Below are 17,563 nucleotides of genomic sequence, written 5' to 3'. Positions count from 1 at the left end.
ATAGACCGGAAGCACTTCCCCAGTTCCCTGATTAAATAAGTCAAATAATTTGAGCAAAAAACAGCCCTCAAGATGCTACGAACAAAATACTGCAATAACAGTAACAGTAACATTCTCAAGCTATAAAAACACTAAAGCAAACTTGCAGCCTCAATTTGCATCTCCCAGAGCAAGCCCTAACTTTAACATATTGTAATAACATTGTATTATATCTTGGGGTTTTGTTCTTTGGCTTTTGGAGGGATGAGTGAGAGGTACTGGGCACTTTATACAACCACACTTTCTGGTACTGAATACATACAAATGGCTGGCTTAAGCAAAGAGGATGACTTCATACAATTAACTAGAATTATTCCAATTTTGTACTCAAGAGATATAGGAACTTTCTAAGGGAAAACAAACTAATAAAAAATAAAATCCAGAGCACACCATCACCACCACACACACAAATCTCTGGATAAATCTGGAGAGGAAGGGGAGATAAACAACAACCTTGGATCTTGAACTTCGCCATAGGGCAGAACCTTCATTATTATTACACCTTAACTGTAAGTTTTAAGTTCCAGAAAGGTAAAAACAGTTGAAGTCAACAACGTTACCAGTTTCTTTTTAGAGTCTTAAATGAATGAACAGGTGTTTTGGTGAATGGCTCACACAGCTACATTGTAAACTCTTCATCCCCTTGCCTGCCTCTTGAACACCTCTCACTTATTCCAAAGATCAGGTCTCAGGTGCTAAAAAAAGAAATTTATTAAAGTTCAAGACTATAAATCTCTTCTTTGTACTGTAAGAAAATTCCAAGACATTCTTTTAACAATCCCAGATCCTAAGACCCGCTCACAATTCACAGAAATGTTGTGGCCAAATATTTTGCATTACTTGCAAACTGGATTTAATATTTTGTATGAAGAATATTTATGTTATGTCCTTTTGGATATGATCTTAAAAATTACATTCATTTTTCATAATATAAGACCTAAAAATATAAAGCCACCTAAAATTTCTGCAGCAGGTACATCCTACTGAATATTACATACTTTTGGCAAAAACTGAAACCAGTAGTATGTTAGTGGTACAGAGACAGCATGACAAAGAAGACAGGAGTAAACATAAAATTTAGCCTCAGCTAAGCTTTTTCTGACCAGGCAAGTGTCAGCCAGATAGAAAGAGGACAGATACCCAAAAACACGCCAAAAAAGTGTATTATAATGGCTTGTGAATCCTCCACATCAATAAGGAACACGCATTTGTCTTCACTGTGATCAGAAAATAAATATTGAAACAGAAAATTCCACACACACATACTAGTACAAGACTGTTCTCTATAAAAATTCTACTCAATTTCAAAGCAGATGAAGATTTTCCTGTTCTAGAATACTATCCCAGAAGGCAAGAAAATTCACAATGAAACCCCTTACTTTTACAGCTCATCCTTAAGTTCATAAACAGCTTTGAAAAGAAACCTACTCTTCAGAATAAGATTGTTTTTCTGATCCAAAATGATCAGTCCAGGAGAGGCCAGATTGGTGCAATCGTGCAATCATACTGGTAATCAAAGTAGCAGCTCAAATTGCTCACAAACAGCTAAAATCAAGACAGACGTCCAGGTTGAGACTACAGATGTTTATGAAATGTTAACCGGGCATTTCACTCAGTTCTGAGGCAGAATTAATAGCCTCATGTACCAACCATATGATTTAATTGCCTGCTATAATACTCGGATAGTTTAGCAGTTCAAGATATCATCATTGTTAACACACTGATATACCGATTCCATTTCACTCCTGACCTGGATTTACTGCATTGCTCATTCTTATTTAGTACTTCAGACTGTAGCCGTAAGTGAGACTTGCTTGCCTCTTTTATTTTTATTCCATCAGGAACAAATAAGAACTACTTTCTTTTTCAGCTTTAGAACACAACTGATAACTACGAGTTCATAAGATTTATTTAAAAACAATTGGCTGCATCTCTATGTTAACATCTTTGCTCCTCAAAATGAAAAAGACATTGGAAAAGAATATGTTCCTGCATTCATAATTGTCTCTAATTCTCATATGTCTCTAATTAGTACACAAACGGTGACAAACGTCTGCCACTTCAGCCAGGCAATAAGATCATAGAATCATAGAATGGTTTGGGTTGGAAGGGACCTTAAAGATCTTCTAGTTCCCACCCCCTTGCCATGGGCAGGGAAAGATACATTGCTTTCACTCATGAAACCGAATTCTGTCTCCTGCAGTTCAAAACCTTATTGCTAGAATAAAACACATGTGCTAGTAATTGATAAAAATGTATCTCCTCACAGAGGCTTCCCACTGGCCTTTTACCCTGAAATGTCTTTACATTTGGATGATGCACATTACTTACAGTTACTGTGCCAAGGCAAACAGTAAAACTATTGTTGCCCCATCCTATGTGCGAACACCCTCAGGGAAAACCAGATGGTTATTGACTCACTTCAAAACGTTATTGTATTAACAAGATCCACTGATAAGAGGTTTCCCACACTTAAGTTACGAGAACCTTTCTTCTGGAATCCGCCAGGCACTTGGAGGCTATTTATGCTGCCATTAACAGCATATGCTGTGCACACATACACCACTTAGTGACAGAATGATTTGCAGGGCATGGAGTAGGCTAGAGAAAAGGGATGCTGAGCTGTCAAAGTAACATCTCATTATATCATATGAAAATAGCGAAGAGGAAAGAACAGGGCAGAGAGAGAAGTGGAATAAAAACAATTTAAATAGCTTTCATGCTGTTTCTAGGAGACCACGTAACATAGCTGCTGAATGGAAGATGCTCGTTGTAAGTAGCAGCCTTACAGCAGCAGTAATATAGAAGGGTTGGGGGGGAGCGGGAAGAGGAAAAAAGGGGTACACAGAGACACTGGTTGAGTATTATTCCTATTTCATATTGCTAATTCCCCCCTCCAGAGAACAAAATTAAATAAAGCATGAGCAAGCCAATATAGCCACTGGAGAATTTAAACAAAGAAGAATCTCAGCTTTTACTAAAACAATGAAGACAATCAATTAAAGAGAAACACAGTGTTAGAACTTGGATAGATGTGAAAGTGTTTTACAACTCTACCAGAAATACTAAGGTAGACTTTGGGCAGAAGACTGAGCTGACACTCCAGGCCATTTCTTTTTGCAGAAACAAGAACTGTTTAGGCCAACACAAGAGTATGGCTGCACAGAATCTGTGCCTTAAAAGGAGACAGATGATACTGAAATGCTGCTCTTCAGCCTCAGGCCATTTACAGAAGTAGCTCAGGAAATGTTTTTACAGATGAAAGGACACGCCAGGTACATAAAGTCCCAGCTCCAAAGAACAGACAGCTTCATTGCTAATTTCTTTCTCTGCTTTTTACGAAACCTGCCTTTCTATTTGAAGTTATCTGACAAGTCCAATCACCTCTTCAAAGAATCAAAAAAAGAAAAAAGCCTGACAAGTTATATATCAGGCAAAGTTTTGTATTATTTATACATTATGATCACATTTTCTGTTTCAATTTTCAAGTATCTTCTACCTCTAAAAACTTAAAAAGTTACAATTTGCTTTTTCACCATCCTCATTTATAAATAAGAACAGTCATTTCTGTTTCATACACAAAGAACACTATGCTTCAAGGAAGGCCAAACTGCTTGACTAGTGCCACGGAGTAAGTCATCAGTAGAGCTAGGAATAAATTACAGCCGTCCCAGTTCCCAGTCTTCTGCTTTAGTTATAAGACCACAGAACTGCAGAGGTGAATCCAGGCTGAGAAGGCTGCCAACTGGCCATTAGACAAAAAAAGCAGGTCATTTAAAGAGCTCTTCTGTAGCAGGATTCAACTGTTGGACAGGATTCAACTGTTGGACCTCACGAGACAGCACATTGAAAGGAGTGATTTGACTTGGGAAAGCAGGAGAGGGCTTAGCAGATAGCATAGTTTTGCACCGCCAGCTTCACAGAACTTCTTGAAGATATTAGTCTGGTAGACTACACATGCACATACATATGTATGTATGTAACAGAGGACACTAAGTGCCACAGGCAACTTTAATAAAGTTACTTCATACCAGAAATAGCAACAGTTTTCACTTCAGAGCTTACACAGAAAGGAAACAAAGTTGCTAATAAATGCACCCTTTTCTAAGGTGATTTCTTTGCAGTTATTTGGGTATAGGCAGTTCGGGGACAAACATACAAAACATTACTTGCAACAAGAGGATGCAAAACACGGGACAGCTCAAGTTTGATCTTGGTATAGCACTTACTGCGGCAAACATTTGGCACAACAATAAAACTTTGTCTCTGATCGAGACTATTCTCTGTAAAGAAAACTTTAAGCAAACTAATTAGAAAAGTGCCCCACATTCATCAAAACTGCATCTGTTTATAGGAATGTACCTTTACAAACTACCTGTATCATGGACATGAACTCAATGTCTTGCATCTCAGGTGAGATTCCTAAACAGCCGTGTTCTTCTAGCATCTGCTGGCTTCAAGAAATTGCCGTGCTCTTGTAAGAGAATACCCCAACATTACCCCAGTATAAAGTTAAAAGTCTAATTAGTTTCAGAAATTTCAAATGCATGGTAGTACCTCAATTGAAATGCAACCATACCTTTTTTTTTTTTTTTGAGTTAGATCTGTACAGATAATACATCTTGGTAAATTACTTGTATCCAAAGACAATCCTTAATGAGTGATCCACAAAACTCCCAGATGCTTTAGATTAGAGATTCCCAAACTGTGCATAAGGAGTCCTAAAGCTTCCCACAGACATATGCAATATACTTTTATCTTGCAGAAGATATAAAAGCAGAAAAGGCTATATGCCTCCATGGAGACAGATTATAAGGCTCACACAAGATACTATGTTCTAAATTGGCGCGAATCATCTGATTTACAATAACTACCTGTATGCGTGCTTTACCCACAGCAAGTATAAAACAATTTGAATTAAGAACACCACAGTTATTCAGAAAATAAATTTCCCAAGATTTGTTATATACTGCAGAGCTGCTAAGACCCATTGCTTTTAATAAACCTTTACTCTACAAGACCAAATCCATCCGCAACAAAGAAGAAACATCTCTGCTAGGTCTGAAAACTGCGGAAGAGATAGCAGACCGTTCAGACAGAAGACTCACGCTCATTGTCAAATTGGTCATAGTAGGTTGGCTGATAAAAATTTAATGCTTAATATTTCAAGATCATGGAAGAAATAACTGGGTTTTAAACTCCCAAGAGGGGCTACTAATGTTAACTAACGACACAACCTTTTCAATCAGACCATAGTACCTTGCACTAAGCTTTAGTACACTCAGTGTAGTTAGCAATGCAGGGTCAAAAGAAACTGCAGCCATACCCCAGTATCTACCAAGGATGCATTCCCAAGATGCATAACATTTAGCACTTTGACAGAGTAAAGCTACTTTTTCCATAAGAATTACTGTAATAGGTGCGGGATATATGCAGGAACTTCAGAGAGATACTTTAAACATAGAGATAGTATATATGAGGTAGAGCATCACAGAATGGTTGGGGGTGGAAAGGAACTCTGGAGATCATCTGGTCCAACCCCCCTGCTCATGCAAGGGCACTTAGAACAGGCTGCACAGGACCACATCCAGACAGGTTTTTAGTATCTCCAAGGTGGGAGACTCCACAATCTCTCTGGGCAACCCATTCCAGTGCTTGGTCACCCAGAGTGAAAAAGTGTTTCTTTATATTCAGTCATGTTTCAGTTTGTGTCTACTGCCTCCTGTCCTGTCACTGGGCATCACTGAAAAGAGCCTGACTCCGTCTTCTTCACACCCTCCCTTCAGGTATTTGTATACATTGATAGGTTCCACCGGATCCTTCTCCAGGCTGAACGTTCCCAGCTCTGTCAGCTTTTCCTCACAGGAGAGATGCTCCAGTCCCTTAATCGTCTTCATGGCCCTTCGCTGGGCTCTTTCTGGTAGGTCCATGTCTCTCATACTGTGGAGCCCAGAACTGGCCACAGTACTCAGCCGTGGCCTCATCTGTGCTGTATAAAAGGGAAGATTCACTTCCCTCAATCTACTGGCAACAGGATGGAGAAGCAGAAATAAGGTCAGGGTTGCTGATTCATCAACTGAAAGAGATCAAGATCCGAGTCGTCGATCGAAGGAGATGCTGCGGTTTCATAATTGATCATGTTACAGAAGATTTAATCACCATCAGATTTCATTGTCATCACCTTCTTTGGGTAATTTAATGGAAAAGGACAGAAAAGCAAGGCAATGATAACAATTAACAGTGCACTGTATTAAATGATCGGCAACAGAACTCTGAAACGGTGGATAAAGAAGCAACAGATAGAGCAAGGTGCTGCTGTACTTGGGTAACTGAATCTAGTTCTCTCACTATGATCAGAATGCCATTTAACAGCAAGCATTTGCGATCACATAGAATCTACCTGAAAGCAGCTCAGTGCTTGAACACATGGCAACACAAATCAGCAGTGCTGGATCCTTGCAAAGAGGAAAGCGTTTCATACCATTTAAAACAGACTTGCTCCTCTCCAGAGCTCGCTGCCCTTCACTGTTTGGTGATGGTAAGTCTGCCATAGGCACAGCCTCCCCTGCGAAGCGTTAAGCACACGAGCCTGAGCAGTGCTCCAAACGCTAATTATTACTGCTCCCCCACACTTGCCTTTTAACTGAGGGGGGGGAAGTATGTTAACAAGATCGAAGAGAAAGAAAAGATGAAGGGGGAAACGTGAATTGGGCAGATGGATCATGAAGTCAAGAGTTAAAATATCATTAGGAGATAAACAGCCTTCCTGAGGCAGAAAGTGCGGAAAGCTACCCTTGTAATATCCCAAAGTAGCTTACAGGAAAGGAGTTAATAGGTTTAAATACTTCCTCTTGTTCGCCGGGATGCCTGCAACTGGGCTTTACACAGCCGGAGCCCGTCAAATCCCCGGCAGCGGGGCCGCCTCGCCGTGAGCCGGGGAAGCGGCGGCGGCATTGCCGGGCCTGCAGCGCCCTCCCGCGGCCGCGGCCCGCGCCCCGGGACGCCGCCCCTGCTCTGCCGGCCCGGCGGAGCCCCTTCCGCAGGCACCGAGACCTCCGCGTACGCGGCTACAGCCTGCGCCTCGCTGGCCAGAGCTTCCTTTCTCCCCCTCGTGTCAAGACAGGGCACAGAATCCCAACGCCTCTGATGATAACACAACTTCATTATGGAACATAAAGTCCTTTTTTGACATCTATTATCACAGGATCTGGTGCCAGCTCTATTTTTTACTCATTTACTCCCCTCGCTTATTTTAATAGCAAAAAAGTCAACTTTGACAGAAGATGAAAAAATGAATTCCCATTACACAAAATAGTAACCTCTGCCTGTTACTTTTCAGGGATTTCCCGGTTAATCTCCTTGTTAAACCACAAAACTTGCTCATCTCAAACACTGACAGGCTGTGACCAGAAAGCAACGTTTGCTATCCTATCCTACTTGTTACTCACACACATGCTTACTCAAGACACTTACGTACATGATGGACGTGTAAAATTGGCCCTTGATTTGTAGGAGGCCATACTGCAACACTTCAGAAACATGACAACCCCTGAATGGTAACCTTTTATTTTACTGCAATATTTATACAGCACAGTGCTTCCAGTTCCCCTCCATTCAGAAGGGGAGTAAATACGCAGCACAAGCTAGAAAACAAAGTCACTATGATGCAGTCTGGTGAAATAATAGATTGTACTAGAAGGACACGGACTCTGGAGAGCTTTCCATCCCTCATGCGCTCATTACCAGAAGGCAAGCAGACACAGCCTCCAATTCATAGATCCCAGGAAACAAGAGTGCAGCAGTCATGACAACATGGTTTATTTATTTATTTATTGCAAAGCATTTGATTTAATTAGGAAAGTGCTATCAGAAGAAAGGAGAAATCAGTAGAAGAGCAGCAACAAGAACATAGTGCTTAATGGTATTTAATATGAAAAGAACTTCAGAGATCTCTTTCTTTAATGGGGTATTTGTAATCACTCCTGTGACTACACAATCTTCACAGTAATTCCGGTTGGTATATGGTGGTAGACAGCAGCTTCTAAGCAAGACTCCTGTTACTCAGCTCCACTAACACACAGAGTCAGCTATAATTTCAGCATAATCCTAATGGCTCTATTTCAGGAGCAATTTTTCTGTCTTTTGTCCCAAGCAGACTCTAGTTTCATTTGTGCTCTCAATATCCCTCCTATTTTGCTACTCTTAACATCACTGTAAATTTAAAAAGTACATACTGAGCTCAGATTTTAAAAGAACTCACAGTATCAACTGTACCACTGCTTAACCACTACAGTTCTTTTTCCTCACCCTAGAAAAGTGGAGATATCCAGAGCACATACTCCTCCTAGACCACCTAACAAGTCACAGAAGTGTAATATTAAATAGTGACATTTTTCATCATCATTCAAACCAGCAGGGTTGCAGGCAGAAGCAAAACACTTCCAATTATAAAACTTGGTGTGCAAAAATACTTAGCCACATTAAAAAAAAACAACTTCTGATTACACTATTCAAAGCCATAGTCCAAAATCTAAGACTACTCCCAATAAATTGATGAGGCAAGATGATCTCCTGTGTTTCAGGATATGGTCTGTACACTCATGTAATCATCAGCTCAGGCTAGTAACCAGAGTTCTTTCTTCAACAATGTATTGTCATTACATGCTGACTTGGCATTAGTTACAAAGAAGTGTCGGGGGGGGAAGAGAAAAAAAATAATCAAGATTATATCCTCTGTGTATATATATATAGTAATCACAACGTCTTCCACATTTATTTCCTTCTGGCTTTATAAAAGTTGCAAAAAGAAACCCACGTTTCACTTACCTCTATATACTGTAATTACCAACACAGAGTATATGAAATAGGAAAACAAGAAATTACAACTTAATGAGAAAACTATAACAGAATGCTCAACAAGAAGGGATGGAGCAGAAAATTCTTAAAACCATCTATTTGGTTCATATTCCCTTAAAGAATCACTGTCAGTACAAATGCTGTATCAGCATCTTATTCCCTTAAAGGAAAAATATAAAACACATTTATGTTTCCCAGAGACATGTCATGGTATTTTAACAGAAAGCTGCTAATAAGAACCTCAGCAATCTCTGGGTTGTTTAAGCCATCCATAATGATTATAAGTGATTGTGTTTTAAAACTGAAGTGGAGACAGCTCAAAACATACCATCACTTGCAGCAATGTTAGCAGCTTCTATTCGAAAGAAAGCAACACCTATTTTGCTGCATATATACGTCTGCAACACATACACAGTGGGGAAAAAATCCGTTCCCTGTATAAATCCAGGGCATGTCATTGCAAACAAGGTTTTTAATTAAAATTGGCATTTTTGAGCCTCCTACTGACTGACAGCATCTCACTGCCTCCTCCTCAGATGGCTAAACTGGCTTCCAAGAGAGATGGCGGAAAGAAACAAAATCACTAGAATACCTAACTTTGACAAGTCTCTGCTGGGGACAATTTCAACAGCAAGATGCTGCAGAGAGGTAAGGAGAGAGAAAAGATGACTACTTAGGAAGCCTTCCCTAATGACGGCTCAAAACATCACAAACAAGACAATAGAGGAGGCATTTTATTCCTAAGCCTACAGACAGGATGATCAAGCAGGACAATTTTAATCAGAAACCATATTGTTAAAGAGAATGCAGAACAATGTCCGCACCTCAGTGAGTGCAGCTTTCTCTGAATGCAAAAGTAGGCTTAGGGGCTGGCTAGACCTCTGGCTGGGAGATTGGCTCAGCTGTCACCACTGACAAAGTTTTATCCTTCCCAGAAAATAGGCAGGCATAGGCTCTCAAGTCAAAGAGAGAGAGAGAGAGAGACAGAGATAAAGTAAGACTTCCTTGGCCAGAACATTTTCCTCAGTTTAATGCCGAGTTTATATTGACTGCTAGTACTGTACCTTCAGGAGGCTCTTCCCGCAGATGAGGCGGCAGTTCTTCACTTGTTGTCTCAGTTTCGTCTTCCACCATCTGTGTTTCTAAGCTCGGTCCCTGCAGAACAGAACAGCAAGAGGAGGGAAATTGGAGAAAGTTCAGAAAGGAACCAGAGAAATAATTACAGGATTAAATAATATGCCAGACAGTAAGGACACAAGGAGCTCACTTTAGCTGATGAGAAAGCAAGCTGCTGGGAGATTTGCTTGCAGTCGAACTACTTACAGGAAGTGGGGAGGGAAAAAAAGGGGGGGGGGGGAAAGGGCTCTTCAAGTTAGCAAGCAAAGTTACAAGGGTCTAAGTACACTAAAAACCAGGAACTGAACAGTGAAGCACAATTTCTAAATTACTATTTCTAAAACACACAATGCAATAATAAATTCAAATCCCCATTTACCAAGGGCAGCAGCAGATACATCTTCACTTGGAATTTTCAGGAAAAATATCCAATTTTTTGTTTGTTTTACCAAGACTAGATTCTTGAGAATGAGAACAGGAGAGATGCCTGAGGACTGGAGGAAAGCCAGTATCACTATGGTCTTCAAAAAGGGCAAGAAGGAGGACCCAGGAAACTACAGGCCAGTCAGCCTCACCTCCATCCCTGGAAAGGTGATGGAACAGCTCATTCTGGGGGTCATCAAGAAGCAAGTGGAGGAAAAGAAGGTTATCAGGAGTGGTCAACGTGCATTCACAAGAGTAAATCATGCCTGACCAATCTGATAGCCTTCTACGACGGCATGACTGGCTGGGTGGATAGGGAAGAACAGTAGATGATGTCTACCTTGACTTCAGTCAGGCTTTTGACACCATCTCCCGTAACATACCCATAGGCAACCTCAGGAAGTGTGAGTTGGATGAGTGGACAGTGAGTTGGTTTGAGAACTGGTTAATGGCAGAGCCCAGTTGTGATAAGCAGCGCAGAGTCTAGCTGGAGGCCTGTAGCTAGCGGTGTGCCCCAGGGGTCAGTACTGGGTCCAGTCTTATTCAATATATTCATCCATAACCTGGACAAAGGGACAGGGTGTACCCTCAGCAAGTTTGCTGACGATACTAAACTGGGAGGAGCCACCAACACACTGGCTGCGCTGCCATTCAATGAGACCCGGACAGACTAAAGAGTTGGGTGGAGAGGAACTCAATGACATTCAACAAGGGCAAGTGCAGGGTCCTGCACCTAGGGAGGAATAACCCCATGCACCAGTACAGGTTGGGGGCTGGCCTGCTGGGAAGCAGCTCTGCAGAGAAGGACCTGGGAGACCTGGTGGACAAGTTAAGCATGAGCCAGCAATGCGCTTCATGGCCAAGAAGGCCAATGGTATCCTGGTGGGCATTAAGAACAGTGTCGCCAGCAGGTCGAGGGAGGTTATCCTCCCCCTCTACTCTGCCCTGGTGAGGCCACATCTGGAGTATTGTATCCAGTTCTGGGCTCCCCAGTTCAAGACAGGGAACTACTGGAGAGAGTCCAGCAGAGGGCTACAAGGATGATTAGGGGATTGGAGCACCTCTCGTATGATGAAAGGCTGAGAGAGCTGGGTCTGCTTAGCCTGGAGAAGACTGAGAGGGGATCTTATCAACGTGTACAAATACCTACAGGGCAGATGTCAAGAGAATGGGGCCAGACTCTTCATAGTGGTGCCCAGTGACAGGACAAGGGACAACGGGCACAAACTGGAACATGGGAAGTTCCATCTGAATATGAGGAAAAACTTCTTTGCTCTGAGGGTGACAGAGCACTGGAACAGGCTGCCCAGAGAGGCTGTGGAGTCTCCTTCTCTGGAGATATTCAAGACCCACCTGGATGCGATCCTGTGCAACCTGCTCTAGGTGATCCTGCTTTAGCAGGGGGGTTGGACTCGATCTCCAGAGGTCCCTTCCAACCCCTGCCATTCTGCGATTCTGAAGTGTCTGTGCCCTCTTCAATACAGGAGATCAATATGGGTTATACTAATAGTCCCACACCTCATTTTTCAAAGGAAGACAAAGCAAACTTGTTTACAATCTTCTAACCCATTCAGGTCCACTGACCACATAGTTTTCCCTGATGTGCCCCTATAGGTGCATTTGTGCCTGCATGTGTAACACGCTAAACTAACAACTCCTGAAAAACTACTGGACTGCCCTCCAAAGTTTTGCATTTCCACTTTCCAACCATCAGGGTCTTGGAAAGGGCCTGCAACGTTGCTGATGGACAGATGTGAGCAGAGTTATCAGATTTGTAGACTTAGAGAGCATTCACTTGTATTAAAGCTGCTGAACTCACTTTGCACACACAATATTTTCATGACTTGTGGAGCTGTAAAAGTGTAGATGCTTTTTCAGTTTCAAACTATGAAAGAAAAAAAAAACTACAACACTGTCTGTTCTCTCCCCCCTTTAAAAAAAATAAAAATAATGGCAGAATAAACACTAGGCATAGCTATGGAGGTTCTTAAAAAAAAAAAAAAACAACCAACTTCTTTTGGAATGCCAGTACAGTAAAGAGTGAAATCAGAAACTTAGCATGCATTAGGCAACAAGGCTTTTTTGCACTTTGAAAGCAGGAATGGGTTTGTAGTCTGAACTATCTGATAATGTGTATTAACATATGCAGCTGGAAGGTTATAGAAGCCAGCTTAAACACTTGTACATCAACAGCTTGCAAGACTTTATTATTTAAACTCAGGAAGAAAAAGGGCTCATAGCATCAAAGCTGCAGTATTTATTTTCATACTTTCCAAACTCTGTAACTGCAAGGTTACCCCCAAGAGCACTGCATACTTTCTCCGTTTCCTCATTTGCACATTATAAAGACTAACACCCTCTTTAAATTTCTTCCTTTGCACAAGTAACTTATATCTTCATCCATTCCCCATTTTTTTTAACAAAATGGACATGAAAACAGGTACCACCACACTGTTTTCAGAAGTCTGACAGCAGGGAAAAACAGACCACCCAGGTGAAGTGTACTAGCCTATCGTGTTAGTGCCACCGTTGCAACCTTGATTTCTACCATGACTATGCAAGCTTTACCTAAGCTATTTACTTCTCCTCATTTAAAAGCACCTGGTATCAATACTGCCCACCTTTGGTCAATGAACAGTTCAAATGTTGTTGTGCCTTGTAGTAGCTACCATAGAAAGGAGAAAAAAAAATATTTTTACCACAGGGGACAGATGAAAAAATAGTAAGTTGCCTGACTTGGTCCAATTAAAAATCAAACCCAGGAATTAGTTATCAAGACTGAGGTCTAACCATCTCCTCATTTCACCTAAATAATGCGATCTAGATTTTAAGAATGTGTGAACAATTCTGGATAGGAGCAACAAATTGAATACAGAGTATATATTTGAAGAAGTTTCTACAACCACAGGCAATATATTTATATACATTTCTTTCCTACACATTAATGCTACAGAGAGAGAAAGGAGAAAATGAGGCTACATTAGTATACCAAATCAGAACATTTATTTCCATATAAATGTTGTAGACATGTAGGACATGAGGTACCGATATTTGCCTTGCAAACATTCTGAACCGCAACTATAAGAACTAAACTAGACGTGGTCTTGAATTTGTAACACCAACGTTATTTTAATTTAAAAAAAAAAAAAAAGAAAAAGAAACCAAACAAAAACCCCAAACAGTAACACAACCCTCTGCAGAAGGGAAAGCTTAAGTCCTTACTATTTGGTGCCTGTGGCAGTGTGTTCCTCCTCTCCCCCACTTAATAACACCAGTGGGGGCTGCGATGGCTGCATCCAGCCCAAGCTGGACTTTGGGGGATGGATGGCAACACAGTAGCCAAGGGCTGTCTGGAACAGTGACCCAGAATGACTGTAAGTCAATCATCTTACACTATCAATAGTGGACAGTCCAGGGCCCGTTGAGCTCTCCTGCATGGCAGCAGGCTGCACATCGGGATCTCCCCTTGAGTAAATTACTCCTCGAAGTTGAGAGATTCCCTACCACAACAGATTCTTGGTAAGTGACTAACAGCATCCTAAACTTTGAAGCTGTGCTAAAATCATATCTTAGATTGACTGTGCACATATAATTCTTTAGACATAAACCATTGACCAAGTCCAAGACTAGGATTGGATCCAGCCGCACCTAGATTCCTCTGAGGAGTTTAGAGAGCAAGGGGGTCCCCTCTGAACCTTGTGACTCAACGGGAGGGTCTCCCTGACAGTTTCATCTGACCCTGTCCTCCATGCAGCAAATAATTCAGTGTGCCTTGCCATTGAATCTTGTTAAAACAACTGTTCCATTTACTATCAAACTTTGTTAAATCATTGTTTTATACCAATAAACATATTGTTGCTTCTGTCTTGTGAGTGAAGTGCATTACCCCATCCACAACACTGCCCAAGGAGACAATCCGACTTCCAGGGATTAAGGAATAGCCAGTAAGAAAAACATTGTCTTTCCTTCTTCAAAATAGTCAGTAGTCTCACTTTGCTACAATGAGACAAACCTGCTCAGTGGCTTCTCCCAACAACAATCCATGAAAGTGATGTTTCTTTGAGTTATAGTTGTTGTCTATATAAATACAAAGAAGATGCAAAATGCCATCAAAATTGAGACATGGCTTTATGTTTTTTTCCCTTATGCATGAACTATACTACTCAGTGTTCACTAGCAATACAACTCCGGTGTGGTGGTTATCATTAACAATACTTACCCAGAAGTAACGGGTTATCTTAGTTGAAGGTCAACCTTAGCCCTAAGCTAGTATTAACAAATCTAGCTGTGAGGAAAACAGAGCCCATTACAGACCACTATGAAGTCCACGGCTGAGATGCTGTTTGCCATCACCTACTTCCCTCCAATTCAAAACTCTAACACTTGCTACTGGAATCCCACAGAAGAAAAATACACAATCCAAGGTTAACACTTTTATAGAACGTTCTTAATTTCTAACAGAAATGGACAGAATCTTTGAAGATTTTTTTTCACTACTCAAAAATAATCACAACAGTATATTTTGAGCTGTATTTGGTATGCATTTCCTGTATTTTCTGAGAATCTTTAAAAAAAACCCAAAAAATCTGATTTACAATTTCTTTATTTCAACATTTAATGTTAAAAATTTAAAACAGTATAGACTGAAGCACAGCACGTCAAGTAACCACAAACTTAACTTTTCCAAGAATTGTTTTGAAGAAACCTCAAAATCTGGAGACTTCCTAGTTTCTAAAATGAAGTTAGAAATGTTTTCTACAGAATAACCCAAGTTCTTAATTGCATTGATATCTTATCACTATATATAATCACCTATAATATAGGGAGCCTCTAGAAGAAGTAGTGTCATAAACATCTGTGTTTATCAGATTTCAACGTATCAGTTTAATTGCTGAGACCAGTGAATAAGCGTGCACAGTGTTGGTATTGAATTTCACCAAGTAATTAAAATGTAAAACGGTTAACAGTAGATGAGCTCCTAGGTTCCTGTATCCATATCTAGCAGTAATACTTCAGGCTCAAACACTGAGAGGTATTATTAACAAGATTACAAAGGCTCTTTACAACGCCTTTATATCTTATATTAGCACATCCATTGCTTTTTTAGTTATATCTGCTGAGTTCAATTTACCAGGTCTGCTGCAAAGCTTGGTAATCAATACTTGAGATATCTGCAGTTCTGGCAGCACAGTAATCTACAGCAATCAAAAATTCCAGGAAATTGTCTTCTACAACAATTTATAACTACGTTAAAGTTGTTGGTCTCAAATTATTTTTTTTACACTATTATTTCAAGAATGAAGCATCAGTTACATTTCTTTTTTCATTCTTAAGGATCCTTGACAGATGAATAAGCGAATGGGATACACATAACTGTGTAAGTTAATGGCTTGCAGATAAGCAGCCATGGAGTGTCCAGCAATTCTATAATAATCCTCTTGAGCTGCAGCCATGGCAGAAGTAATGCACACATGTTGCTTTTGCTTTGATGCTCCCTCTAGGAGCATCTAGGATGCAGGAAAATGTATCAACAGTTCAGAAATATCAGTAGATTATTAACTGTACAATATTGGTTTCAATTATTTGGGGTTTGTATAGCCTTTTTAATTGATAATGTGGTTTCATTCCTCACTAGAGCCATTGGAGAAGCACAGATTTAAAGAGGTATTATTACATGAATAGTTAGGTTATGGCACAGAGCCTAGGAACATGTAACTAAGAAAAACCTCTTGGATCTCCAGAGACAGTCCCTGCTCTCACAAGCAAGCACATCGTACAATTCTTTTCAGCAACTGATGAGTTTCTGACTGTGAGCACTATTAAGATATAGTGGCAATTTTTATATGTCGTATTTTAGAACAAGATCTAAGCTGACCAGAAACAAGTCACCTCAAGCAGAGGCAATGCCCACTCTTCCAAACTGAAGTTATGGATGTGCCAGTCCCAAGGTAGCTCACTCGGTCCCTCCCAACAGTTTCAGTGAACTACAAGGAAGCTGAAAAGCTTTGTATAAACAAAGAAAATGATAAAGATCAAGAGAAAAAACCTACAGGGATTCTCACAGAAACTGCCTGAGGAACATATTACCCTATGTTCTTATTACATTGTACGACTACTGCCCTTACAGTGCAGTTTAACTCAGCTATTACGGGTTGCTCTGACCCAGTAAATTAGTGTTCATTTGCTGTCTCAAACTGTGTTTCACAGAAGGCTATTGACTGAGAGAAATGACAGTACTGAACCAAACAAGTGTGATAAATCAGTTACAAGCATTTCAGATGACACTTCATGCTTTTCCATGGGATATAACACTTTTGAGAATAACTCTGACTAGAACTTAAGTGATATGCTCATAGTTTCAGTACATGTAAAGACTCTATATTTTACAAATGCTGTGATAAATCCATTCATGACAGTAAGGAATGTTCTGGGTTTGCACGGCAAGATTTTGGTAGCAGGGGGGCTACATGGGTAGCTTCTGTGAGAAGCTGTTAGAAGCTTCCCCCACGTCTGATACAGCCAATGCCAACTGGCTTCAAGACAGACCCGCCACTGGCAAAGGCCAAGCCCATCAGCAACGCTGGTAGCGCCTCTGGGATAATATAGTTAAGAAGGAGAAAAAAAACAAAACCCAGGAGCAACAGTTTTTTTACAGCTAGAGAGAGGAGCGAGATGTGAGAAACAATTCTGCAGACACCAAGGTCAGTGAAGAAGGAGGGGCAGGAGGTGCTCCATCTTCATCACAAACCTTCACATCAAAGGATAGTTTGGGTCATTAGCAACATTTCCTCGGACTCCAGCTTCTCCCATGAACTGATAATAAACCATCAGTAGTGCCTGTGTGATTCATAAAGTCTGCTTTCAAAACAGTATTCTAACAAGGGCACGTGTGTAATGGGGGAAAGGCAGCAAATTTTAGGTTAAAAAAAGCTAACCTATGACATTAATACCTGGACTAGCAGAACCTGGACTGAGTGGCCTCAAAGGGTCCTTGTGGCCTTTGATTCACGCAGAGTTATACTGTGCTTGTTTTGTGCCAACAGACACCACTGCTGATGGGCCAAGCCCATCACCCACGTTGGTAGCGCCTCTGGGATAACATTAAGGAGGAGGAAAAAAAATAGCAGCA

At 40.8% G+C, this 17,563-nt stretch overlaps 1 protein-coding gene across 1 annotated transcript in view; it reads right to left on the bottom strand.

The window, feature by feature from the left end:
• Positions 1-17,563, bottom strand: part of LOC142602058 (transmembrane protein 263-like) — a 205,848-nt gene that overhangs the window by 178,868 nt on the left and 9,417 nt on the right. The window contains exon 2 of the mRNA XM_075754492.1: positions 9,960-10,050. Within this exon, the coding sequence (XP_075610607.1) occupies positions 9,960-10,050 (91 nt within the window). The remainder of the gene's footprint in view (positions 1-9,959; positions 10,051-17,563) is intronic.

This window comes from Balearica regulorum, chromosome 5 (genome assembly GCF_011004875.1).
Source record: "Balearica regulorum gibbericeps isolate bBalReg1 chromosome 5, bBalReg1.pri, whole genome shotgun sequence".
NCBI classification, from domain to species: Eukaryota; Metazoa; Chordata; class Aves; order Gruiformes; family Gruidae; genus Balearica; species Balearica regulorum.
Note: the sequence above shows the minus strand (reverse complement) of the source record. Positions and strands in the feature narration are given on the sequence as shown.